At 53.8% G+C, this 27,082-nt stretch overlaps 1 protein-coding gene and 1 long non-coding RNA gene across 2 annotated transcripts in view; one reads left to right on the top strand and one right to left on the bottom strand.

Annotated features, from left to right (window-relative positions):
* Positions 1 to 714: 714 nt before the first annotated feature.
* MYLK2 (myosin light chain kinase 2) lies at positions 715 to 15,250 on the bottom strand. The gene is made up of 13 exons (XM_044748024.2): positions 15,094 to 15,250; positions 14,897 to 14,996; positions 13,271 to 14,420; positions 12,098 to 12,399; positions 10,398 to 10,503; positions 9,701 to 9,794; positions 7,389 to 7,498; positions 7,162 to 7,303; positions 3,949 to 4,019; positions 3,697 to 3,825; positions 2,941 to 3,093; positions 2,658 to 2,790; positions 715 to 1,669 (listed from the first exon to the last, which is right to left on the bottom strand). Exons 2-13 carry the CDS (start codon positions 14,946 to 14,948, stop codon positions 1,589 to 1,591), a joined length of 2,523 nt encoding a protein of 840 aa, XP_044603959.1. The 5' UTR covers positions 14,949 to 14,996; positions 15,094 to 15,250; the 3' UTR covers positions 715 to 1,588.
* Positions 15,251 to 15,536: 286 nt separating this feature from the next.
* The window catches only part of LOC139040317 (uncharacterized), a 66,682-nt gene continuing 55,136 nt past the window's right edge, over positions 15,537 to 27,082 (top strand). Inside the window, exon 1 of the long non-coding RNA XR_011494609.1 lies at positions 15,537 to 15,670. This is a non-coding gene — a long non-coding RNA (uncharacterized lncRNA). The remainder of the gene's footprint in view (positions 15,671 to 27,082) is intronic.

The following is a 27,082-nucleotide window of genomic DNA, read 5'->3' as shown; positions in this document are numbered from 1 at the left end:
TGCGTGTGAACTGCCGTCCCTGCCATTCCCGCTGGAACCGATACGCCCCCAACAGGCGAGCCAGCTGCCCCCCAGGCGGGTGGAGGCCCCCTTTGCATGGCAGGCCTGGGGCGAGGTGGGCTGTAGCCAACGGGAAACAGCAGAGCACGGGCCTCTCCCCGCAGGCCTCCTGGGAGACGCCCATCACGGCAGGCCCAGCAAAGGCGCCGCAGGCTCTGGGAGGCTCTGCTTACATCTTGTTCTGGCAAGAAGCAGCGGGGCTCGTGGGCAGAGCCTTGCTCTGGGAGACAGAAGAGTTCCTTTCAAGCCCCAGCTTCTGACTTGTTGAGTAGCCTTCAAGTTCCTTCCCCTCTCTGAGCCTCAGGTTCCCCCTCCGTAAAATAGGAATAACAACATCCACCTCATCATCTTTCTGTGAGGAGTGAAGGAGTTAATAGACACGCAAGTGCTTAAAGAGAGCCTGGCTCACAGTCATCACTCAACAAACGCTGGCTGGTGCTCCGACCTCCCTCTCACAGATGAGGAAACGGAGGCACAAAGTGGGGAAGCAACCTGCCCAGATCACGCACTGGGCAGCCTGGCTCCTGGGGCTGCTTCGGTTACCACCATACCCCACGCTGATGGACATCACTAAAGTGCCTGGCCCGCAGCAGCGCTCAGGGCTGGTGGCCACCTGGGACCCCACCCAAGTGCACACACGCACAGAGAAGGAGGCCACGTCCAACCTGTACATTTATTTACAAGGCACAAGCTGAGAGCAGATTGGGGGCTGCCTGACGGCCTTCCCCCTCCTCCTGGGCCTGCTGACCCCCTCATCTGAGGCCGTGGGTGACCCCTGGGAGGGGGGCCCAGAGTGGCGGTTGGGCCGGCTTGGCCCTCAGGCAAGCTCGGGGGTGGTCTCCTGTGTCCCCCAGGCTTCCCCTCTCCCTCTCCGCCAGGCCTGGGCCGGGCGTCCTCTCTCTCGCCCGGAGTTCCTGTGTGTTGGTGGTCGCGAGGAAGGTGGGCGGGGGGCCGGGCCTGGGCCAGATGGTGTGTGCTAGGCCTTATCTGTTGGGAGTGGGGAGGCGGGTGAGGGCACGGAGGTCCTCTTTCACAAAGCCTGCTCTGTCTGCCCGGGCAGCTGGGCCTTAGGAACCGGCCTTGCTGCCTTCCTGCCCCACCACGAGCCTCCTGGCCACAACCGCAGAAGCCCCACACGCTGGGACCCCCAGCCCTCCCACTCCAACTAGGAGCAAGCCCAGGCTGGGGATGCCCAGGTGGGGCCAAGCAGGGGTCACCAGGGCAGCAGTTCCAAGAGGAGGAGCCAGGCAGGGAACAACGGCCCGTGCATCTGGGCTGTGGCCGCTGGGCAGAGGCCTGTCCGGGGAGGCGTTAGCGGGATGGGGTCAGGCCACATCCGAGCGGCTCACATCGGGGAAGCAGTCACTGCGCGGGGGGCGTGGGGAGCCCCGAGCCTCCCAGCCTGGCGCAGCCTTGTCCCGGCCAGCCCGCCCTGGGGATCTGGCCTGTCTGCTCTGGCCTTCTGGGCTGTGTGGCCTCAGCCCTGGCCACTGTGGGGCTGCGTCCAGGCCTCAGCTGCTCCTGGGGCTCAGACCCCCAGAGCCATCAGGGCCCCCGAGCTGCTGATCTTCTTGAAGCGGTTGGCAGCGCTGACGGCAATGAAGTTTTTCTGGGGGATGAAGGAGAGGGGTTCTGGTCAGCACCAGGGCAGGGGAGAAGCTGTGGGACAGCTGAGCATCTCCTAAGGTCCCCTTTGTTCCAGAAGGGCCAGACGCCAGGGAGGGTGCAGTGCCCAAAATGGCCACAGGAAGCGCCATGACACTGCAACCTCCAGGATTCCCTCCCTCCTTCAACAGCTAGGTCAGCCAGACCAGAGTACCGCTGTGCTCAAGATGCTCCAATGGCTCCTATTTCCCTCCAAGTATAAGATAAACCCCTCACCATGGTCACAGTCCCTTCATGCTCTGCCTTCTGCTCCTCTCTGACCTCATCTCCCCTGCCCCCTTGCTCATTCCACTGTAGCCATACTGGCCACCTACCTGCTCCTCACACTCATCAACCATGTGTCTGCCTCAGGGCCTTTGCACTGGCAGTTCCCTCTGCCTACGACACTCTTCCCTGCCAGTCCTGGAACAGCTCACCTCTCAGCTCCCTCAGGTCTTTGTTCACACGCTCCTTCTCAGTGAGCCCTCCCTGACGCCCCTATTTAGAGGTACAACCTCTCCCTTTGCACTCCTGACCATCCTCACTTATTTCTAGAGCCCTTCCTTGATCTCTTTTAATAACTCCCCACCTCCAACCGAAAGTAAGTGCACAAAAACTGAAGTCCTTAGCTTTTTGTCCATTAGCATATCCCCAGTGCCTAGAAATAGTGGACACTCAATAAATATTTGTGAAATGAAGGGAGGAGGCCTGGGCTGGGGTCAGAGACCTTTTCCTGAGCCTGAGCCCCAGATGGACGCCCCTCCCCAGGGTGGAGGGGGTGGGTGGAGGGTCAGGAGACAGCCCAGGACAAAGAGAGAAAAGCGAACACTGTTTTCCAGACAAGGCCTGGCCTGGGCGACAGCATCTGCCAAGGCAGGGCTGGTGGGGCCTGGTGCCAGGGGTTCCTCCTGCCCCGCAGCCCCGCCCTACTCCCCACCGCGGTCCAGCAGTACCTTCCAGCGCCTCTTCATGAGGTATTTCTTAAGCAAGATCTGGGACTTGAGGCGGCGGTTACAGCGCTTGGCTTTCTCCGCCAGGTTGTTGAGCCAGGGGTGGGCGAGGCACTCGGCAGCGCTCATGCGGGCCCTGGGGGGGGGGGGGAGGGGGCGGGGGCGCGGTGAGGGTGGGCAGCACGTCCTTGAGGAACAGGAGCCCAGCCAGCCTGCTCCTGCCCTGATGGCACCCACACACACTGGGCCCGCACACACGGGGTTCCTGTCCCGCAGAGAGACTCACCTCTGGTCCTTGACAATGAGGTTGGAGACGAAGTCTTTGGCCTCATCTGACACCGCCTCGAAGGTCTCCTCGTCGAAGTACCAGTTGCCAGATAGAACATTGTTTAGGGTCTCTGTGTCATCATCTCCCAGGAAGGGGGAGAGGCCGCTCAGCCTGGAGGGAGGGGATGGCAGGGGGCAGGGAGGCGAGATTGGAGATGCTGAGTCACCCTTGGCGAGTCAGGGGATGGGGGCAGATCCTAAGATGCAGCACCATGTGCTGTAAAGACCCCCAGCCTCTCCAGTGGGACAGACCTGGGTTTGAATCTGGCTGGGTGACCTTTGGCAAGTCACTTCCCCTCTCTGAGCCTCACTCTTCTCATCTGTAAAATGGGCGTAATCATCCCAGCTTCCCAGAGTTACAGTGAAGAAGAGGAATGATGAGTACACAAAAAATGCCCACTGCCCCTCTGCGCCCACCCTGGGTGGTCAAAGTTCTGCTCTCCAGAGCCCGGGGCCAGAACACTATGCCCTTCGGGGCCTTGGTTTATTCGAATTATGACCGACTGCATATCTATACCACATTACCATATTATCTATAAAACAGGTCCACGGTGCCCCTTTCCTGGTCCTCCTTAGCATTCCCTACTCCCAGCAAACCCCTGACTGGGGGAGTGGGAAAGTGGGACCACCTCACCGGGACCCCAAGGCCAATCTTGGCTCAGCTGCCCACCCAGGTGCCCCCACCCCGAGAACACCACACTCCCTCAGGGCTCACAGCATGTAGGTGATGACCCCCATACTCCACATGTCTGTCTTATCGGAGATTTGGTCGTAATTCACCACCTCGGGTGACAGGAACTCCGGGGTCCCAAAATTCACCTTCAGCTTCTCTTTGGGGTTATACCTAGGGTGAGACCAAGAGCTCAGAGCACAGCTCCCAGCCCGTTCCTGGGTGCCCTCCGCCCCTCCCCTGCCCCCTGCCCACCTCAGAGGCTCACCTTGCCCTCCCCACCCACCCAGGCGGTACCTCCGTGCCAGGCCGAAGTCGATGATCTTCACCAAGTGGCCCGTGGTGTTGACGCACAGGATGTTCTCTGGCTGAGGACAAGGGGGCAGCCTGCATTGGCCTCTGACCTAGCTCACCCTCCCTCCCCATCCAGGTCCACCCAAGGCCCAGGCTCCCTGAACCAGAGGCCCAGGCTGCCAGAACGGGCAGCTATCAGAGACCCTGGGGCCTGCCCGCTCCAGGCACAGATGAGGATCCTGAGGGCCTGAGAGGGACTCATACAAGTCCTTGCAGCACAAGGCTTCTGGGTGGGTTCAGGGGGATTTCCTTTCACTTAAGGCCATGAGAAAACAACAGTGTCCTAGCAATTCTGAGGATGGAAAAAGCGACGGCTGCAGAGAAGGGCTGTGCCCCAGGGGGGAGGACAGTTCAGGGCCAGAGCTCCAGAGACCAGAGACCGAGACAGAAACCACCAGATCAGGGCTCCCAGAGGAAGGCCCTCGGGAGCGGAGGGCTCCTTGCTGCTCTGTGTGCGCTCTCAGATGAGCTGCTCCTTCTCGCCACTTAGAGACGACAGCACCCACCAGACGTCAGGGCCAGCGTCATTGCTTTCCAGCGCTAGCTCATCAGTCCTCCCAACAGGCTCTACGAGGCAGGTGCTGTCGCCATCCATCCCCATCTCGCAGCTGAGCAAACTGAGGCTCCGACACAGAAGTGACCCAGCAAGTAAGGGCAGAGCCAGGACTTGACTCCACAACTGTCCAGCATTGGTCTCCTGACCTCACTTTGCCTGCCGTCGGCCAACAACGACCCATAGCGCACTCCACGAGGTAGGGGCTGGGGCAGACGGGACACGAGTGGGTTGGCTCTTCCAGGACAGGGACCATGTTCTCCTGGCCTCCTTGCTCCCCACCCTCAGGGTCCAACAAAGGCACCCAGTAGGTGCTCAGCCAAGGCCCCCCGGATTCCTGGGGCCCAAGCTCAGGTGAGCATGTGAATGCAGTTACTGTGAGGCTGGTCCCTCCCCGCCCTGGGCCTCCACTTCCTCTTCATATAACACAAGGACACAGGACTAATCCGAGGTTGCAGGGCAGAAACATCTTAAATCGTTAACAATGTTTAAAAAGGCAGGAGATTTCGCACAAAACTCCTGATTTCCTGATTTTGAGCACCTCCTCAAACACCGGAAGCCCCAGCCGCACGGCCACACACTGCTTGGACTGAGTGGCAGCTGAGCCCCTGAGATGGGGCGGAAGTCCTCCAGACCCCGGGACTCCACCACCCCAACCCGGCCCCTACACGGTCCCGTTATTTTCGGAGCTCTGTGGGCATTTGAGTTGCAGCCTCTAAGGAGGGGCATTCTGAGGGCCCTTGTCGAGCTGCCGCGTTCACTCCCAGCTGGCTCCTGAAGACTTTAAGAGCTCCACCTGGCGTCCCACCAAGACAGGGAAGAAAGAGAGGGCCCAGGGTCCATGGTCCGGGGAAACAAGACAGACTCAGACCTCCTTTTGGAGGAGCTGGGACTTCCTGAGAAGCTGGGAGGCCTGGGAAATGGCTCACCCAACTTACTTGACTGTGAAAACCTCTTTTTTGATGAAAAACTTATTGTTATCCCGAAAAAAAGCACATTCTTGGATGCAGAGGCTTGTGGCTGAGCTTCTTCCCAGGGCACTACGTTTTGGTTGGGGACCCCGCTCTACCCCCAAAGAAAAGGGCTTTCCCGGGGGAAGGGCAGGCCTCCCAAGGCACCGCAGAGTCAGGAGTCACCCCTGCCCTCCCCTTTCCTAACCCCCAGTCCCTCCAAACCATCAGCACCCCAGCTCTGCTCTGTTTGCGGAATGTGCCCATCATCTGGCCACTCCCTCCCCGCCACTGCCACTCTGGGTCCAGCGCCCGTCACCTCTCTCCCGGCTTGTTACAACAGTCCCTGAATTTCCTGCTGCCACACTGGGCCCCCTCAAAGCCATGTGCCTGCCTCCTTGCTTCCCCGCGTGTCAGCGGGGATGACAGCGGCACGCCTGTCCCGGCGGGGCCGGAGGGAGGGCCGGCGCTCTGTGCAGCCCTGAGCCCTCAGAAGCTCGCTGCAGGGTGAGGCCGCAGCAGCCCCAGCGTCTCCTGGGCTGCTCCAGGCCTCTGAGCTCCGCCCTGTGCCTGCTTCTCCAAGTTCACCTTGTACGTCTCCCCACTGCTCTCACGTCCTACTTCCCCACACTTTGAACCGTTTCAAATGATCTATTCATTTGGTTATTATTTTATAAATGTCTGTTTCCCTGACAAACCCTGTAGACCCCCTTAAACAGGGGTGTGTCCTTCGTCATTCCTATGGCAAGGCCCGTGCCCAGCACAGCGCACAAGCCGGTACTTGGTATATGTCTATTGAATGAGTGAATGAAAGGACTAGCCACTTAGCTGTGGGTGCTAACCCTACCCACCCAGCGTTCATATTCCACTCCTCCACTGGCCTTGCCACTTATCCCACAGACATTAACACCTGCCGTGAGGACGCTGCTCCCGCCTACTCCACACCATGCCCACGTCACCAAGCTCCAGGCAGCCACTACCGGTTGATCAGAGCTGGTGTGACACATAAACCCTATTTGCTCCCCCTGACCTGCCACGTGCAAGGTACCGGGCAAGGTCAGAAGAGGGACATAAATGTTCTTTCATTAAACATTTCTGTTAGTGCCTATCACGTAGGTATTGCTGCGCTGACACTATACGTACTGATTCGTTTTTCTGACCCCCCTTCTAGAAGGTAAGCTCCATGAGGGCAGGCATTTTTATCTATTTTGTTCACCACTGGCTCTCCACCACCTAAAACACTGCCTGGCATACAGTGGGCCCTCAATAAATACGTGTTGAATAAACGGACATTCACAGTGCCTGTCGGCGGCCGGCCCTGAGGCAAATGCTTTTGCAACACTTACTAGCAAGTTCTGTGTGTGAGACACTGAGCTGGGGGCTCACGGGACTGCAAGAGACCCTGTCAACAAGTACCCAGTCCTAGACCAGGAGTCCTGAGAATGGGACCAAGTCTTTTTTTGTTCTCTGTTGTATCCCCAGCTCCTGGTACTTAGTAAGTGCTCAATAAATCCTTTTTGAGTCTACAGATGGAAGGATGGATGGAGGAAGAGGAGGAATGACTGGAGGATGGAGGCATGGCTGGCTGTGACGCTGACTTCAGGTGGTAGGATGCTGCTCCCGACCCCTTCTGGGAGGCCCCAGCTCCAGTACCTTGAGGTCCAGGTGCAGAACCCTCATCTTGTGCATGAAGAGGATCCCATCGCAGATCTGCCTGACAAACACCATGGTGTCCACCTCAGTCAGCTGGTAGTCCTCATCCACAATCCTCTCGAAGAGCTCGCCGCCCTCGATGCTGTGTGCACAGACCCCTCTACAGGCTTGGTTCTGGGCCCACTGGCACCCCCACCCAGCCCCCTGCCCCCACTGCTGGCACTCACTACTCCATGAACAGGACGATCTCGTGAGAGGTCTCGATGGCTGCATAGAGCTGGATCAGATTGCGGTGGTTCAGCTGGTTCATGACCTCGATCTCGAGCATCACCATTTCCTGGGGACCGGGGGAGTGAGGGGTACCATCTGGGCATCATCACTCTCTGCCCTCCATCCGTGGCACCGGCGCCCTTGAACAGACCACTGCCAGCCTCCTCCTCCCTGGCCCCTTGCCTCTCCTCTCCCCACCTCCAAGCCTGTGTGCTCGCCACCCCGCCATTCCTGGTGGCTCACCTTTCCTCCACTGGTTTTCCTCTCCTCTTCCTGACTAAAGATGGGGATGCCCCAGGACCCAGTGGTCCCTGCTCATCCCTCCCGTCTCTACAGTCTCCCTGTCATTCTCCTCAAGTCCTATGACTTGACATTCCATCCAACTGTGATGGACTTTCAAGTACATGCCTCCGCCTCCAGGTGCTGCCTTGAACTCCAGACGCCCGGATCTCCAACGGCCTAACTGCCATTCCCCTTGGATGTCTAACAGGCATCTCAAACCTATCATGCCCAAAATTAAACAATTGATGCCTCTTCCCCACAATCGAGTTGGCCTCAGCTTGCCCATCAGCTAAAGGGATACCACTCTTGCCCCAGGTGGGCAGGACAAAAAGTTAGCAGCTATCCCAGCTTCCTCTCTTATCTTCGCTTCCTCCCACCCCCCCATCAGTAAACCCTTTGACACTACCTTCAAACTAGATTGCAAATCCAACAGTTTCTCACCTCCTCCACCACTGCCTACCTAGTCTAAGCCGCCATTATTTGTCACTTTCAGAAAGTTGGCAAGCCAGTTGTCACACTGGTAGCTTGAAATCAGCCGTGGCAGGAATATTTACACCAGAGAAATTGGCGAATCCTACAAACCAGACCCGCCCCCCAGAGCGTGGTATCGTCCCCCCAGTGGCTCCGTTGCTCCATTATTCCACTGCTTCGTTCCTACCTCACCCTCCAGGCCACTTCCTCGGAGAGGCCTGGCCTCACCACCCTATCTGAAAGGCCTCTTCAGCCCCACACTCCCTGGCCCTTACCCGGCTCTATTTTTCTTCCCGGCACTTCTCAGTTCCTGAGACTATGCCTTTTGTTTTGTTTGCTTTCTAGCCATCTGTCCCTCTTCTCTAGCGTGTCAGCCCACCAGGACAGGGACTTTTTTAGTTCACTGCCATTTCCCTAGCACCTGGAAGAGTGAATGGCGGAAGAAGTGCTCAGGAATCACTTAACCAGTCGCTGCCTCCAGTTAGTGTAGACAGCACATGTGTCTTGGGCGTCTACGCTGAGCCAGGTCCATGATAGAGGCCTGGAGACCCAGCAGTCAATGGTACAGGCCCAGGCGCTGTCAAGGGGAAGAGGCAGAGAAAGAGCCACAGAAAACTCGTGCCTTCCAGATGTGCCTCGCGCCATGACAAGAAGGCAGGGCTGCCGCAGCTGGAGCTGCCTCTCAGGCTCTTTCTGGGCTCCGCGCCACCGCACGTGCAGGCCCTGCCTAGAGTGCCCATAACCTCACTTCTCCTCGGCCCCAGCTCAGCTCAATGGCTCCCAGCAGGTGCCTGCCATTCCGGCCCTCAGGCCTTTCCTTCCACAGGCCCCTCTGCTTGAAACTCTCTTTCTGGCCTTCTCCACTGGAAAATAGCTCCTCCTTCTTCAGAGCCGTCATTCAGGAGACGCAGGTTCAGGATGCGTCCCTGACCCCAGGGCTGGGTCGGATCCTCCTCTGCCCCCTTCTGCCCCTGCCCTAGCTTTCCCAAGTTACAGCTCTCACTACACAGGTTCCAGGTTGTCATCACCTCCTCACACACCCGGCTCCCTCACTCCCTGTGGCCTCTACCTGCATTCATTCATTCATTCATTCATTCATTCCTTGAACAAACACTGCCCTCGCCTCCTCCGAACTATGCCCAGGCTGAGTGCTGGAGACACCCTGGCTCTCCTGAGGGCGGGGCCCACATTCGCTTCACACTGGGCCCCCCACTGCCCAGCCCGGGGCCTGGCCCAGAGCCTGCACTCATCAGTGTTTGCTGAATTGAACCAAACAGAGGGCAGAGAGATCCCATGCCTAGAAGGGGAAGTCCCCAAGATAAGTCCACTAACTGAGGGGTCTGCTCTACGGTTCGGGCATCAGGCCCTGGGGCAGGGCTGTCTGTCTATCTGTGTGACACCTCCAGCGCATCAGGGCTCACACGCCAGGGTCCCAGCGCAGACGTGGGGGTGGAGTGAGCTGAGAGGCACCCACTCGAAGGATCCCCTCCCCCTCCTAGGATCCAGCCCCCACTACCTTGTCTTTGGGCGTCTGTTTCTTGATAACCTTGGCTGCCAACTTGAGGCCTGTGGCTTTCTCTGTGCAGGTGCAGACTGCTCCAAACTTGCCGCTGGAGAGAAAAGAGGCTGGGAGTGAGGGGGGTGCGAGGGGCACAGGGCTGAGGGGGCCCTGGGCTCTGTTCTCATCTGGATCCTCATCTGAGAGATGGGGGCACTCGCCCCAGCCAGCCCTGACTCCCTCCTGAAGCTGTGAGCTCTGCTGTGGGGACAACGGCTGAATCACACAAACCAGGGGTGCAAGAAGTGTAGGCCCATCCGAAGGACAGCCCCTGAGGTGACAGCTCACAGGCTTGTGGCAGGTAGGGGCCCTGGGGCTCTGGGCCCCTGGGGAGGGCAGCTTCAGGGCTTTTTACAAAGCAGGAATCACCTTGAGAGGGTGAGTGTGGTGCCTGAAACTGAGAGACAGTAAAATATCGTGTGTTTCCTGCAGGAAACACCAAGTGACTGATGGTGTGTCTGAGTGACAGTGACGTGAGTGCATATCAGCCTGTGTAACAGCTTGCGTACAACGGGTGTGACCCCATAGAAGTAATATGTCCACATGGACATGTCCACTTGGGGTGTGTCTGGGCCTTGAATGGAGAAGACATGAGGCCCTGGGGGCTCGGTGCTCTCCTGCCTGTGGGCCAGGGGCTCGGGGTCCCAGCTCTCACCCGCCCAGCGCCTCCTTGGAGTTCAGGCTGAATTGACTGCTGACATTCCCGGGCCTCAGCTCCACGATGCGGTGGGGGAAGGGGGCTGGGGGTGGCGGGCAATCATCTGGGGAGGCAGAGCAGAACCATCACAGTCAGTGCTGGGGGCTGCTGAGGATTCACGCTGGCACCACCCCCTCCTGCCTGGCCTGAGTCCCCATCCAGGGAAGTTCACCAAGTGATACCTGGGGGACAGGTGGCTCCAGGATATGGGCTAGGGGACCCAGATTCCAATTTCAGCTCTGCCACCAACACACAGAATAGCTTTGGGAGGCCTCTGCCTCTGTCAGAGGGGGCTCAGCTGCTCCCGGCACAACAAAGGGGATGGCTGATTGGACTTCGACCCTCCCACATTATAAGGTATGAAGACTCCATCCCAAGCTGTCCGCATTTCCATTAAAGAAAAAAAAAGCAACTATCATGGTAGAGTTCTAGATCGGGGTTGCTAGGTCTGAATGATGGGGTAGGTGGTGGGACCTGCCCACGGTCCCCTCTAACACCACCACAAGCTGGCCTGACCTGTGGAACGGGCATCCAATCTGGGCCGAGGGAGGAGACACGGACGGAGATGTTTGGTAGGGAGAGGCTGCCACCTAGCGGCAACCACGGGGAACAGCGGGCCCTGGCGGCCGACAGGCTGAGTCATCGGGAATGGAAACCTCTTTATAAATAGTAAGAGGCTGCAGGGATGCCGGGATGGCGATAAATCAGACGGCTCTTGGAGGTTGTTCAGGTCCCGTTACCCCGAAGATGTGATTTCTGGGCGGGGCGGGGCGGGGCGGAGGTCTCTGCCGCTGCTCTGCTAGGGGAGGAGGCAGGGCTCCTGGCTGCCGCCCAGCCGCCAGGCCCTCCCACCCTGTCTGGGTGGCTCTGTGCCGCTCACCAGGCAGGCTGGCGGGTCTCCCAGGGCACCTCGGCCTGGAGAAGGGGGGCTGTCAGGACGTTCTGGGCTCTCCTGACCCCATCTCACCCCACCCCCAACCCTGTCGTACCCCTGCCCAGGCCCTCTCCCTATTCACCTGTTGGCCAAGCTCACTCATGCTCATGGGTCCCTGGTGCCGGCTGAATAATCCACTGACTCCTTGTCTGATCGTTAGTTAAGGCCACTCCACAGCCCTGCCCCATCCATCTCACGTGCCCAGCTTCCCTGGTCACTGCTCCCGCACACAGACACCTGTGCTCCTCAGCTCACCAACCCTCTGTGGCTCCCTTGACCCTTGTCAGCCCCTCCAGAACGCAGTTTAACTACCAAAGCCTGGCATTCGAGCCCTTCCACACACTGACTTCATATTCCACTGTTTAGAGAGTTGGTGTTGGTCCAATAACCTGACTGATTTTTTTTCAAAACCCCATTTTAGACAAAGTAGAAGAAAGTCAAAAGTGAGCCCTGGAGCCAGGCTTGTTCCGACAGGTTCAAATCCCGTCCCAGCTATGGATTTTTGGACACTCACTCCATTTCCCCTTTTCTGAGCCTCCATTTTCTCATCTATCAAAAAGGAATAGGAACTTGTACTTCCTGGGGTTGTGTGACACTTGCATGGATCTGCCTGGGTGAGGCAGGGCTCAGAGCAGTGCAGTCCTCTGAACAGGGAGACATGGGGGTCCCTTCCCTCCTCCCTCAGCCCCAGGGCAGCCCCAGCGCCCACCTGCCCCTGGCCTACCCAAAATCTGGAAGCAGTCCTCCTCCCTGGCGGTGGGACAGAGGGCTTGCCCCACCTCCGATTTCTCCGAGGGAACAGCCTGGAACTCGATCCCCCTCGAGGTATCCCCTTGCACCTTAGCCTGGCCAGCTTGGCCTGGGGCCTTCTCTTCTGCTTCCTTCTGGCTGCCTTCCGGGATGTTCTTCCCTCCTTCTGGTGCCTTGGCTGGCCCAGGATCTGTGGGGCCAGGGGTCTCCGGCACCCCTTCAAAGATGAGCTCCAGTGCCTCATTTGGGGGCTTCTCAGCCAGCAGCTTCTCAGAGCTAGAAGGGGGGAACACAGAAGTGACACCCTTAGCAGCCACAGCCCCTCTGCGGCCTCCAGCAGGATGCTTCCAGATCCTCATCTGCGATCTGGAGTTGATACAACCCTGCTCCCCATCCCAAACTCCCAGGATAATGTATCTGAAGCCACTTTCAGCAAAATCGAGGGATGTTAATAATAACATAAATGTCTGTGGTCATTATCTTGACTACCAAAGCACTAATAACTATTAGTAGGATTGTTGATTTGGTTAACCATTATGTGGATTCAATTAGGGAGATTATGTAGCTCTCGATGCATAAAAACTGTGGCAATACAATTGATATTAATACACAAATCAAACTGATATGGTGTTATTGTTGTGGTTTACAAAAGATCACTAATAACCTCATTAACATAATTAGCATTCAGGTAAGTATAACTGGTTCCATCCTAAGCCTGGTGCTAGATTATGGTTATGCAAGTATTAGTAATGATATACCAATCCGGTTGTTAGTCATCTTTCCGTATTACACTGATAATTATATTAAGAGGAAGTGTTCTCCTTTCCTCCTGCATCTCAGCCCTGCCCTTGGCTAGACCCAAGTTCACAGAGTAAGGGGAAGTCTGGACTCCAGACGCCCAGAGAAGAGGTCTTTGAGGACCTCTCCCGTCTGACATTTCAGGCTTCTATGAACTATCATGAGGTCTTGGTTTCTGCAGCGGGACAAGGAGGTCAGACCAATGCCCAGGACAGAGGAGCCGAATGTCAGAACTACCCAATCCAGCACTGAATGTGATGACAACGATGCCCAAGACACAGGAGCTAAGCACAGGCCCTGGGGACAGAGCTGCAGGACCCTTCTCTGCTCCCAGGCAGGGGACCTTCACCTCGAGATGGCGGCAGGACAGCTGGGGCTGTGCAGAAAGGCCGGTGAGCCCCTCCTGGCTGCTGTTTGGCCCTCAGCCTCTTTCTTGTGCACCTTGGACTCTGCAGGGTTCTGGCTGCCTGAGGTACCCTGCTCGGCACTGGGCTTCCTGATGCCTGCCTCAGCCGTTGCAGTCTGCTGGGGCAGGGCTGCCGGCTGCCCAGCACTGCCCTCCGCAGGCCCCCCACCCAGGTCACCTTCTCCCTCCGGGCCCTGGCTGCTAGGTGAGGGCTGGGCCGGGGCACCATCTCCTTTTGCTAAGGGAGGGGCTTTGGCATCTTTCTTCATGTGGAGTGGATCAGATTCTTTCTTTGCATCTGAGGAGCCAGGTTCTTTCTTTGCATCTGGGGCTCCAGGTTCTTTCTTTCCTTCTGGGGCTCCAGGTTCTTTCTTTCCTTCTGGAGTGCCAGGTTCTTTCTTTCCTTCTGGGGCTCTAGGTTCTGTCTTTCCTTCTGAGGCTCCAGGTTCTTTCTTTGCATGTGGGGCTCCAGGTTCTTTCTTTCCTTCTGGGGCTCCAGGTTCTTTCTTTGCATCTAAGGCTCCAGGTTCTTTCTTTCCTTCTGGGGCTCCAGGTTCTTTCTTTGTGTCTGGGGCTCCAGGTCCTTTCTTTCCTTCTGGGGCTCCAGGTTCTTTCTTTGCGTCTGGGGCTCCAGGTTCTTTCTTTCCTTCTGGGGCTCCAGGTTCTTTCTTTGTGTCTGGGGCTCCAGGTCCTTTCTTTCCTTCTGGGGCTCCAGGTTCTTTCTTTGCGTCTGGGGCTCCAGGTTCTTTCTTTGTGTCTGGGGCTCCAGGTTCTTTCTTTCCTTCTGGGGCTCCAGGTTCTTTCTTTGCATGTGGGGCTCCAGGTCCTTTCTTTCCTTCTGGGGCTCCAGGTTCTTTCTTTGCATGTGGGGCTCCAGGTTCTTTCTTTGCATGTGGGGCTCCAGGTTCTTTCTTTCCTTCTGGGGCTCCAGGTTCTTTCTTTGCATCTAGGGGCCCAGGTTCTTTCTTTGCATCTGAGGGGCCAGGTTCTTTCTTGGCGTCTGGGGGCCCAGGTTCCTTCTCTGGGTCTGGGGGACCAGGGTCTTTCTCTGGAGCTGGGGGTCCTTCTCCTGCTGCCCCTTTAGGTGCCTCGTCTGCAAAGGAGGTGAGACGCCGGTCAGGATCCACCCACCTTCCCCTCCTTCCCCAGCCAGGCTGGCCAGAGACCAACTCTGGGCCCAGATCCCCACCCCGGCAACAATTTGGAAATGCTTCTCCTTCGGAGCCCCTGGGGCCACTTGGTGGGATCTAGAGATGGGCTGCCAGGGCCTTGGAGGCCTTGTGTGGGAGGCCTCTGGTCCTCTGGTAGGCATTGAGGCCCCCTATCCCTTGCTCTGAGTGTTTAGATACCATCCATGGGGGCTTCACATTCTCCCAGTCTCTCCAGGAGGGCTCCTCTAGACCCTTGGCCCAGCCCTACCCTACCCAGCGATAATTCTGATTTCTGGGTCCCCCATGTGCCATACGAAGAGGCCTCAGGCACGGAACTCCCACTGAGGACCTGGCCCAACCCTGGATTCAAACACCCCTTCCCAAGCTCCACCCTCCATCTCCTGCCCCAGCTTAGCACCTGTTGACGGGCTGTGGATTCCCAGCTCGGCTGCTCCGTTTTCTGTCGCCATGAGGTAGGGAGGCGTGTGCTTCTGCTTGTCTAACTCAAGTATTTCTAGCTGCGGAAAGAAGAGTGAGGTGTGTCGGGCTGTTGGATTCCTCCTCTTGTCTGGCTGAGAGGAGGCCACGGCCAGCTGACTGAAGGGAGAGAGGTACCTGGAGCAGAGAGGGGCAACCTGGTGGCCGTCTGTCTTGCGGCGGCTGCCCAGGAGCAGTCCTGGGGCAGTTGTAAAGGATTGGGCCGGGTGGGCAGAGGCGGAGGCAGGGGCGCAGGCAGGGGAGGCGGGGACGGGGGAGAGGATCTCTTACACCAGGGGCCATGCAGCTTGGACTGCCACCACCTGTCACTCTTGGCCCCTATTCAGAGGACATGGCATTCTTCCCATGGACCGACTGGGGAGAGAGTGGTGTTGGAACAAGCAGGAAGAGAAAAGGGAGGGGGCACCTGGGGCCCTGGGGGAGCAGCCTTTTGCAGGCCTTGCCTGGGATCGCTAGCTTGGACAGGGGTGAGGGAGGGGGCCTGCAAGAGGAGGGGCTCTCGGGCAGGGCTCACAGGCAAGACTCTGCCCAGGCTGGGCCCTGGCTCTGCTCACCTGTGTGCTACATCTCCTGGGGTCCCCCAGAACCTGGTTAGAGCCCCGCAGGCCCAGGGATAATCACCCTAGCCCCAGGGCCCAGCTCCGTGCCCACGATCCCTGGCCCTGGCATCTGGACCTACTTGGAGCATCTTTGGGTAAGAAATTGTCTTGGGGGCACTTGCTCAACATGCCCTTGGGCCTGAAAGCCTTTTCTTTTGAAAATGTGTTTTTCTTGGTCTCCTGGGGAGATGGAGGCTGCCCCAAGGACCTGTGGGAGAGGGTCAGTGCTCTTGCGTCCATCCCTGGAGCTGGTCCGGGTCTCTCCAGTGGCCGCCCTGGAAGGAGGGAGTTGAAGGAGTCTTTTCCAAGGGTCGTCCCCCACAGCGGTGACCCGGGGGCTGCTCCAGCCTGAGGTGTTCAAGCCAAGACGGCATGGGGTGAGGTATGACCCAAAGGGCCTTCCATCACCCAGAGGCTGTCTGCCCAGAGCTTTTCTCTGAGGGGGCCCTTGAAAACTAGCCTGAGCCCAGCGCATTGGAAATAGCTCTGGAGTGGGCGTCTGGGTTCAGTCCTGACTCTGGCAAGCCTCAGACCCTCTAAGTATCAAATGGAGGAAACAACCCCTGCCCTCCCATGGGAGAAGGGAGAGGGACATGACCCAAGAACGCAGCACGTCTCAGCGATGGGAAGTTATGTTGCTGTAAAAGAGACTGAGGAAGCTGTGAATGAACAGATAGGAGGCAACCCCCAAAGTAGGGGAAAAAAACAAAAACAAATCCAGGTGCAGAATAGCATGTAGAGTGTGCTCGCATTTGAGCAAAAGGGGGTAAAATAGATAATATTTGACATCATAATATAGAAATTTTCACTTTGTATGCACAAGAACTTCTTTGGCAAGATAAGTGAGACACTGGGGCACAGGGGTGGGAGGGAGACATCACTACACACCCTTTTACTTCTTTATTTGAACCGTGAACTATGTGAACAGATTATGCAAAATGAGAGATTGTTTTTTAAGTGAGCAAATGTTGGGCATGTTGGTACAGGCTGCTGAAAACCAGAGTTGGAGCTCCTTCTCCCGTCTCATCGACTTCTGCTCTGCCTGGCCCTCCTCTTCGGGCCTGGCCCTCCCCTCCTCCATTTCTCTCCTTCAAGGTCTGGTTGACAGCCTGCCTCCTCCAGGAAGCCAAAATACTTACTAATGCCTGTGTAGCACTCGCCACATGCACCGGGCCTCCTCCTAAGTGCTCTTATGTGGATTCCCTCATATGATCTTCACAACAAGCTGATGGGGTAGGATGATTACAGATGGGTAAACTGAGGCACAGGGAGGTTAAGTAACTTACCCAAAGCCATTTGGCTTGTAAGGGACTGAGCTGGGATCTGAACCCAGGCTCTCTGAAGGGAAGGGAGCTCCCATTTTCCCAGTGCCTGCTATTAGCTTTATCCGTGTTTTCTTAAAACATCGTCTTGATAATAACTCTGTGAGGAGTTTCCAGCCTATTTTCTAGGTGAAGATGGAGAGGATCAAAAGAGTGGGTAAGTCGCCCAAAGTCACTCCACAGGGAAGGGATTTGAACCAAAAAGGTCCTTCTTCAAAGCCCAGAGTCCTCTTTCTTCCCTGAAATTTCCTCGCCCTTCCCTCCCCGCTGGGTACCCCCTTTATGGGTCTCACGGCATTCTGAAGGTTGAAATGCTTCCTGTCCAAGCCTATTATCCTGACCCCCTGGCCGTCTGTTTGGTGGTCCCCACATCATATTCTGGTTTAGCTTGAAATGTCGACTGCCCTCCTCTGGCCTCCTTTAGCTCCAGGCTGATCCCACCACTGACACTGTCTGGGAGCCTCTCCAGGGCAGAGGTTGTTCAATGATGCCCACGTGTGTCCCCAGCCAATCAGTGTTTGGTGAGTAAATAACTGAGGGACCAGCAAGGCTGTGGACTGGGTTTGTGGGAGTTTTCTACTAGAATGGCCCTGGCAGACGTCCCCTTTTATCACTGTGGTTGTCGATACCGATCATTTATTGAGTGCCCGCTAAGGGCCAGGCCTGGCTCTGCCAAAGCCTTTACCCAGCTCATCGGATCTTCACAAGGGACTCTGGGGGCCCAAGTGTTAGACCATTGTGAAGGTGCAGAAACTGATGCTGAGAGAGGGTAACAGGCTCATCCCTGAAGTTGCACAGCTATTGCATAGCTTCAAACTATCCAGAGCCACCTGCCAATGAGACCAAAGTCCAGGCTGGGACAATATAAGTGGCTTTCTTTGCTACATTTGCTACTGTTACGATTCCCAGATAACTAGCATTTCTTGAACTTTTCCTAAATGGGGCAGGCCCTGGGGTCAGCAACCTCATGAGTGTCCTCCATTCACACCTACAGCATTCCTCCGGAGGAGTGGCCGAGGAGCACTGTGGGTGGAGCTCTGAGACTAACTGCGAGGCCTGGGCAAATGCCCTCGCTTGTCTCCTCATCTGTAGGGCGAGACCCTCCTTAGAAGGGGGAGGCTGATAAAGCATTTAGAACAGTGTGTGGGTACTTAGTAAGTGCTGTAGAAATGTCAGCTATTTCATCCCCATTTCCCAGATGTGACAGGAAAACTGATTCACAGGGCTCGTCAGAGCTGGGTGTGAACCATTGAACCCAAGGCTCACTCATAACCGCTCTGCCTGGTTGCCTCTCTCCCGGGGTGGCTGGGAGCATTTAGCAAGCACCTGTACGTAGAGTGCTTGGCACAGTAGCCATGGCACTGTGGGGTCTCAGTAATGTTGTGGACACCTCAGGTAGAGGGCTTAGCTATCCCTGCAGGCTCCTCCCGCTGGGATAAGAGGCTGGCCTGGTTCCGGACCCACAGGCGGCCAGCTGTTCCCTGGGAGTCCCCGCACTTCTTCTTAGCGGTCCCTTGGAGGCACAGGGGTGGGGCACAGGGAAACCTCCTCCACCCAGCTGGGGGCTGCCAGAGCCCCTGCCCACCCCTAAAAGGGGGCTTTCCCTCCCTGCACCAGCTGTGCAGGCACCCTCTTTGCCTCTACAGAGGCAGGGCAGGAAATTGGGCCATGCCAGGACCAATTAAACCCGCCAGGGGAATTAAGGTCAGCAGGATGCAATTATGCTGTTGGGTTTAACAAGACCAGAGGGAAGGTTTCTCCAGCCAGAGTTCACGGCTCCTTAGGCCTCCTGCCCTGGATGGCTCTGCATTCCAGAAGCCTGCGCTCCCAGGCTCACCCATCTCTGAGAGAATTCCTCGGGAGTGGAGGGGTTAACTCCACCCGGGCACTGCTTCCCTGGCTCCAGGGAGGAAATTGATCCAGCCAAGAGGCTTTAAAAGGACCTGTTCAGAGGAGACATTTCCCGGCCTGACCCTCTCCCGGCTCGTCTGTGATGGAAAATCCAGGGAGTTGAGCAATGACCTGACTCCAGGGAGCAGCCAGCCAACTCCCCTCACAACTTTCCTTTGGTCCTGAAACGGGAGCCGCTCAGGGCTGTCTTCTGCCCTCTCCCACCTTGGACCCCAGAGCCCGGGCCCGGGCAGAACCTCTCAGGTCTCTGGGAAAGCCCTGCAGAAGCCTTGTCTTTACAGCAGACCCATGGCTGCTAAGCGGAGGTCTGTGGACACTCTGTGTGACAAACTGGATGTCGATTTCTCTTGGAGCTCAAATGACATACTGTTCTGTCCCAGAATTGTCGAGTTTTATTGCTAAGATTATTTACCGAATGCTCTACTCTGTGGCCAGGACTCAACTGGTCACCTTAGGGACACAGAGATGAAGTTGAGGAAAAGCTATAGAATCATCACCCAGTGCATTTTAGGTGAAAAAAGATTGTAAAATCATTCATGAAGTAGGATCCTTTGTTGTTAAAAACATTTATAGAGAAAATATCTGGAGGGATATAAATATACATATTAACAGGTATGGGAGTGGAGATGATTTTCATTCTGTGTCTGGATTTTCCTTTTATTTTTTTAAATGACCCTTTGTAACTCTGAGCAGATTAATCACTAGAAACATATCACTGTGGAATCTGTCTCAATGACCAGCATTTCGGGTGGTTTTCACGCACACCCATGTTTGAGAACCCCCAGTCAGAGGGCCAGCTTTGAGGCACTCCTGACAGAGTCCGACCTGTGCAGCTAGCTGGCGGAGTACTTCCAGGTCACATATCCCCTAGGAGCCTGGGCATGCTTCTCACACCTGAAGCACATGGGAGGTGCCTGGAGAGCTCTTACCACTCCGGAAGCCTGAGCCCCTCCTGAGCTCAGACCAGTTCCAAGAGGGGGGCCCAGAATGTTGGTATTTTTTAAATCTCCCCGGAAGATTCTGCTGTGCAGTCAGGGTTGAGAGCCACTGCTCTGAGGCTCTCCCAGGGCAGGGAATTCACCTTGTTTCCCTGGAGTGCCCCTACAATGTAGGGTAAAGCAGTGCACATGCAGGTGTTCTGTTCTGACTTGCTGTATTGACTGTGCACACTGTCCCAGTATCTGGGGCTCTAGAGATCCAGATGGCAGCTCAAGACAGACAGAGACCATGTTGGCCAACTTTGTATCCCAAGGACCTAGTGCGGAAAGGGGTGCTGCTGTTAATAGTAATAGCCACTAGGATTTATTGTGTCTTTACTATGTGCTAGACACAGGTATTATCTCCTTTACTCTTCATAGCAAACTTATGAGGTAGATACTATTATCACTCTTATTTCCAAGAGGAAACTGAGGCACAGAGGAGTAACCCGCCCAAGGTTTCAGGGAGAGTCTTCCAGTGGGGCTGGAATTTAAAGCCAAGCCCAACAGGTGTGGGAGTGGAGTCTGGCTCCAGAACCCTCGTGCTTAATTACTACTCCACACCCCAAAGAAAATGCTGGCTGAAAAAGGAATTCGAGAGTGAGTGAAGAATACTTAGACTATGACATCAACTTGGTAGCTCCAGGGCCTGACATTCAGTAGGTGCTCTGTTAACGTTGAAGGATAAATGCTCCTACTTTGGTAGGGCCGTGGGACAATGGGAAACCAGACCAGCCTCTCCTTCACTCTTCTCCCTCTCCCCCATTCCAGCCCAACTTCTCTGCAGCATAAACAGCAAAGCCAAAAATAGCTATCTAATGACGTCAGAGGAACAAGGTCATCTGAAAATTGCCAAGGGCCACTGGACACCTCCCTATAGGATCAAGTAGCAGGAGGGTACCCCAGGCTGGTGCAGCTGTTCCAAGAACAGGAAACGTCCCAGGAACAGACTTGGAAGCACCACCCCAGGAAGGCAGGGCCAGTGGGGGCAGGAGACAAACGCAAACACATAAAAAAGCAGACGCAAGACCCAAGTGAGGAACACAGACTCCGGAGTTGAGAGTAATTCGACTTAATCTGCACAAGAAGTCACTCCTGTCACACGATCCCAGGAAACGGCTCAAAAAGCAGGGAATTTGTGTTCTGTCCTGTTGCACAGGACAGCTTCCTGGCCTACAATTGTGCTATTTATAAAACTTCACGTCCATTTGCTAAATTGTGTTACCATAACAACCAGGGGTGCATGGCATGCTCTGAGCGGCTGCTGGAAGAGGGTCTTGTCTGGCATGGTGGGGGGCATCCAGATTAAAGGATGAGAAGTGGGCCAGGGCAAAGCAACTCCTGGGTGCAGTTGCTTGGCCGTTTGACCACCTAGGCTATCATTCAGGCCTGCTGTGGCTTGTGACTTAATTGACTGGCAGCTGCCACATCTCTGACAGGAACCCAAGCATCGGGCACGGTCTGAGGAGATGCCTGCTGTGTGAAACTGAGGAGAGGGCCTGCCTCCCAGCCTCTGGGAAGCTTAGCTGGAGGTTCCCATAGCAAGGTCAAGAGTTCAGTGAGGGCTCCAGCCCAAACTGCAACCTTCACAAGACACTTGCTCCAAAGTCCTGAGTTTCTGGCCCTGTAGGGTGACAGAAGCAATCTCTTCTTCATCCAGGGGTCTTTGATCAAGTGTCACTCAATTCCAAAAAGAGCCAGGAGCTCTTGAGAATGCCCATCTCTTACAGCTGGCTCTACTCAGATGCAACTGGTGTGCCGGAAAGGGCACTTGAGGGCAGACAGACCTGGAGCCAAATTCTGACTCTGCCATTTACTAGCAGTGTGACTTTAGGAAAGTAACTTAAACTCTGAGCCTCAGTTTCCTCATCTGTCATATGACTTGTTGGAAGGCCATATGGAAAAGCATTCTACCCTCCATCTTCTTAGTCTTGGCTAAGGAAATAAATACCTACTCAACAAACTCAGCAGCTCTCCCGTGTAACATGAACAGACTGCACAAAGATGACTCCCCAGGGAGCTCTGGAGGGGAGGAGTGCTCTGGCCCTCCAGACCAGCTCGTTTGGCCTGGGCACTGAGTCACAGGAGAAAATGGCTGCCGGCTGCCCTGAGTTGGGCGACCTGTTGTCTATCAGGACCTGTAGGCCCCTCTCCTGGCACAGTGGTCCTCACCCTTGGGCATGCATCACAGTCCTCTGGGGGGCTTGCTAAAACACCCAGTCCTGGGCCCCACATCCAGTGTCTGACTCAGGAAGTTTGGAGTGGGCCCGGGAATTTGCATTTCTAGTCCTGGTGATGCTCATCTGCTGGTCCACAGAGCACACTCTGAGGACCACTATTCTAGAGAAAAGTCCCCTAGCCCAAGTTGCTGAGCTTCCAGCCCGCCAATTCCTTCCCATTTTTATGAGACCTCTGGGTAGTAGAAGTGTTTTGATATATGTGTGAGGAAAACACAGAAACACTTAGACCCAGTCAGTACAGCTAGGGTTTCAAGTTAAGCTGTTTCGTGAAGGTGGTGGGTACTGGCAGCCCCTCCCAGCTCCAATCTGACTAGCTGCTTGCTCTGTGTTGCTTCCTGTATTAGTTTTCTATTGCTGCAGTAACAAATTTCCTCAAATGAGAGAAAAAGGTTAATGAGCAAATAAGAATCAGTGAGCCCACAGCACAGACATCAACCTCCAGCCAGTAAGAATGAGATTTCCACAAGCTCAATTCAAAGCCCTTGCCCTAAGGTCTCCCTGATCCTTTCGCAGGTTGTTAACTAGCACCTGCTGGCCCTGTCCTGTCTGGTTGTTAGCTCTGGGTAAACAGTAGGGCCTTCTGGCACCCCCTGGTGACATATACCCATTGTCAATACTGACTATATGACTCAAGCATGGTCACCCTGAGTCACATTGGCCAACAGGGATGAATAGGTAAGTACCCGATGTGACAATCATCACTGCTGCCTAGAGTGCCCTTGGGCCATGTTAAAGCTGGGAGCAAATTCTCATCCACAGAGCTGGAGGAAAGATCCTTTCTAGAAAGCAATCTAACTTCAAAGATAAGGAAATTGAGCCCGGAGATTTCAAATGACATGCTCAAGGTCACAAAGCCAGAAGCCACTCTCCCAATTCCCAATCTTGGGCTCATTCCACTAAATAATTTTGTGTTCCTCCTGAAGCCTGTGACAGTGATCCCAAAACAATCCAAGTCCCTGTGACCACGAACCCTGGAAAACTTGAACTGCAGTGGAGAGAGACAAGAGCAGCCAGGCAAGGTCTTACTGGGATGCCCTTAAACTGCCTCCAACAATAGAAAACCACAACTAGGCAGCCTCATATCTTAGAAAAGCCGAGGATAGGAGGGACTTCCTTGTAGTATGTATAAGAATTCATTGAACATTCTGTGCAGTCTTTAACCGGTTCCAAGGTCAAGAGAAACATCAGAAAATATGTGTGTGTGTCAGAGGACATTATTCAGGGATTAGTCCCCTGGAGTGATCTGGGCTAGATTTCCGCGCCCAGAACAACCCTTGGAAAGTCCTCAACGAGATACCACACTGGTCTCCAACATACTTCACTGAAGTTCAAATGGCAATCCAGGGGCAGAAGAGCTTGCTAGAGGTGTCCTCTTGCAGTGATCGAGCAGCCGGCTATAGAAAAATATAAATATGTCTGGTGTGGCATATTTATATTTACAGGAAAAACTCTGCAGATATTCAAGCTGGAGAGAGCTTTATTAATCTTTCCAGTTCAATCTTCTCATTTGACAGATGTGGAAAGTGAGGTCCAGAAAAGGCGAGTGACTTGTTACAGGTCAGCCAGTGTGTTGGTGACAGAAGCGAGATTATATTCCCTGCCCCTATTTGTCCCCAAAGACACATCACAGCCCTAGAATAGAGTTAAAAAAGACAAAGGGCATCTTCCTCCAAATCTGATCTGAGGCTTCGAGACAACAATCCCTGTATAAGTCATCTGAAAATGGAGAGTTCCAAGACTTTAAGATAACATAACTAGACTTCTCTCCAGAAAGGCTTTGCTAAAGACCAACAAACTGAAGCTTTTGTTGGGCATGAGTGCCAGTAACACTGATATCACATCAGCCAAAAGGAGCTTTCCATTTTGCAAATGTGTATGCAAGAATAATGTCATTAACTCTGCTTTTCAGGGGCTTATATATCCTTTTAATATTTTAATTACAAAAATTGACTGATATGTGGTTTGAAACAGCCACTTAAAATTTAGAGCCAGACATGATATATTATGGGGTGAACAAATCTATCCTATAGAGTCTAGAAAAATCTTTTGCAAAACAAGCATTTTCAATGGGGAGAAGCAAACTCAGAACAGTGGAACATTATGCTGCTGTTAAAATTGGTATTTACAAAGTATGCAGGAATACAGGAAAAATATCTGAGTTACTACTATGCTAAGTGAAAAAAGCAAGGTATATCTATACATATACACAGAAAAACCCTACAATGTAGAAAGACAGGCTGTTTTTTATACAAGAAAAAAACAGATTATTCAAAGAAACACCAGTGTTCAAGGTGGGTAATGGATTTTTTTCTCTCTTTCTTCCTATTACCAGGTATTATCTTAATTGTATATAATTAACAATAAATCCAAATTTAAAAGCTGAAAACAAAAATATTGCAAAACCCAGTTGAGATCTTTGCATAGAGCAAATTCAAAGTCACTTTCTGGCCATTTAGTCGGTTATCTGTGTGACTGAGTGTGCGTGTGTGCCTGTGAGGGGACGTAGATCAGTGTCAGGCTAGAGACTTTTCACCTCTCCTTACCATGCTGCCCCAAACTGCTTTTCATATTACAATTTACAACCATTGAAAACTACGTCTCCCATAATTCTTAGCCCCTTCACACACCTCCCCATGATGTTCTGGGATCAATCCCACAACTACATGGGTCTCAGCAAATCAGACAGGCCAGGCTTTTACTGCCTTTCTGTCTAGTAAAATTTTAAGAAAAAGGGAGAGGGTAATCGATGCCTTTAGGTCAAGTTTAGTCTGGTGAAATATTTCCTGATAAAACCTAGTATTTTCCTAAAGCTTTTACCCCTGCCCCTCCAACTGTGGTTTCTCGGAGTGAAGAGTCAGCATCTGTCAAGCCCTTTCAGGAAGCTGATACCTTCAGCACCTCAGAGCCATGCTCTGACCTGAGCCCAGCCTCTTATTCTCTTGCAAGAAAGAGAGGAGCAAATACCATCAGACGTTTTCAATGTCAGTAACTTTCACTACAGCATTAGAAAATAGATCAGGGGCGTGAGAAGACAAAGGAAACAGGAAAAAATATGTTTTTGTCCCAGGGCTTTTTTGTAGCAACTACACTGGCTTCAGCTGGATAACAAATTGTCCTGGAATTCTTGGCGTTGGAGCAAACACGTCAGCTCCCTGGTTACGCCTTCGTCACTGCTCAGAGTACCATGCACTTTAACCTTCCTGCTCTTTCCATAGGCCTGGGTTTGTCTCGTATCCAGGAAACTTTATATGCTGTCTAAACTGAGCATCCCAGCAGGTTGCAAGGCAGATGGCAGCTCAGGATTCAGAATGTTGACCAATTCCTACCTGGATCTGCACCACCAAGCTGTAACTCAGCCTGCTGTGCAGAAACAGGAGCCCAGCCACGTGGCTAACAGCTTTTTTAACTGCTACTCTCAGCAATGAGGAACTTCCTAAGCAGATAAGATTCAGAAGAGAACTGAAAAGGAAGCAATGTCAAGATTTATCCAAGGGGATACACAGGTTTAACCAGATAGTTGAGCCAATAAGCCCCCAAGGCTCCGCTAAGCCAGGAGGAGCTAAAAGACCAGGTGTTGCTGAGCTGCCCTGAGTCCCTGGGACCTCAGGTCACCAGCGCAGGACTTCATGCAGAGGAGCTAGACCCCACTACAGGTCTCCCTCCACGCCACTAGATTCTCAGAAGCGGCTTCATACTTCAGTCAGGAGAAGCCAGGACACACCCCAGCTAGCACCTGAACCGCATCGTTCAAGGCAGAACACACATGAAAAGAGCAAGGTCCAGAGTGTAAAGTATGACACTATCTGCGGAAAAATGAAAGGAAGGAGGAGGTGGCAATGCGTATACGCAGATGCCATCTCTGCGAGGGAAAAAGCCTGGCAGCACTGACTGCCCCCGGGGAGGGGAACTGAGCGGCTGGGAGAAAAGGTGGAAGACTTTACCTTTGCAGTGTTTGAATTTTGAACCACGTGAATCTATAACCTTTCAAAGAACAAATTAAAATTAAAAACAAATGCAGAATGCTAGAATCTTATTGTTATACAAAAAGAAAAATGCTCTATAAATCTGTGTGTACATAAAAAACATTCTGGAAGAACACAGCTGTTAACAAGGATTTCCTCCTGGGGAATGGGAGGAGGGGCAGTTAGGAGACTTCCATGTTTTAGTTTATATAGTCTATATTGTTTTAATTGTTTCCAAAAGGCAGTACTACTTTCATATTTTTTACTTAAAAAGAAACATCTTTAAGAACTGCAATCTCACCTCCAAGAAGAATCTCTAAACTCCTGCAGGGCTTTCTGTCTATCTCACGTCACTCAATCACACCCGATCTGTGTTACAATTATCTGTGCACAGGTCTCATCTCTGTTAAATGCTCGAGCAACTGCAGCCTGTCTACCACTCAAGCTCCACTTTCCAGAGACAAAACTCTGTGGAAAAGAACCAGTGAGGAATAAAAGAGCAGTCAAGATGGCAACAAGGCAGTTACACAAGAACAAAGGCATCAACCAAAGACTGAGCAGTAAGCTTATGTTATTAATTAGCACAAGACTATTAGCAATGGGCAACCAGGACCAAGTCACAATCACACTGAAAACGAAGAGTCCTTCCCAGAAATTGTGGGAATTCCAACAATCTGCATGAGTGCATGTGCTAGAAGTTTTGTAAATTGTCAAGCAAATTGTGACAGTCAGATTTCTCAGTAGAATTCAGTAAATTCCTCTCAGAGGACATGTTCTTTGTTTAGGAAAATTCTGGAGTGACCTCTGAGTGTTGAAAGAGAGGCTCTCTCTAAGACATGGCCTGAGGGGATAAAAAAACCTGAATTTCTCTCTAAAATAAAAGCAGAGAGTTTGAATTTTGCGGGAAATGGGAGGCTGTGCTAGAAAAATGAAGGTCATGTCAGGTGGCCCAAAACAGAGGACTCAGTAACACACTGACTGTGGTGAGGAGGCGTAGACAGCCACCGAGAAACTGAGAGACTCTGGGAAGCAAGAGGTAATGGATGTCTGCGTCTCAGTTTTGAGCTGTTTGCTCTGAAGTAATGTAATCCTTCT

Source organism: Equus asinus, chromosome 15 (assembly GCF_041296235.1).
Source record: "Equus asinus isolate D_3611 breed Donkey chromosome 15, EquAss-T2T_v2, whole genome shotgun sequence".
In the NCBI taxonomy this organism is placed as follows: Eukaryota; Metazoa; Chordata; class Mammalia; order Perissodactyla; family Equidae; genus Equus; species Equus asinus.
The sequence above is the reverse complement of the archived record's forward strand: the minus strand, read 5'-3'. Positions and strand labels throughout refer to the sequence as shown.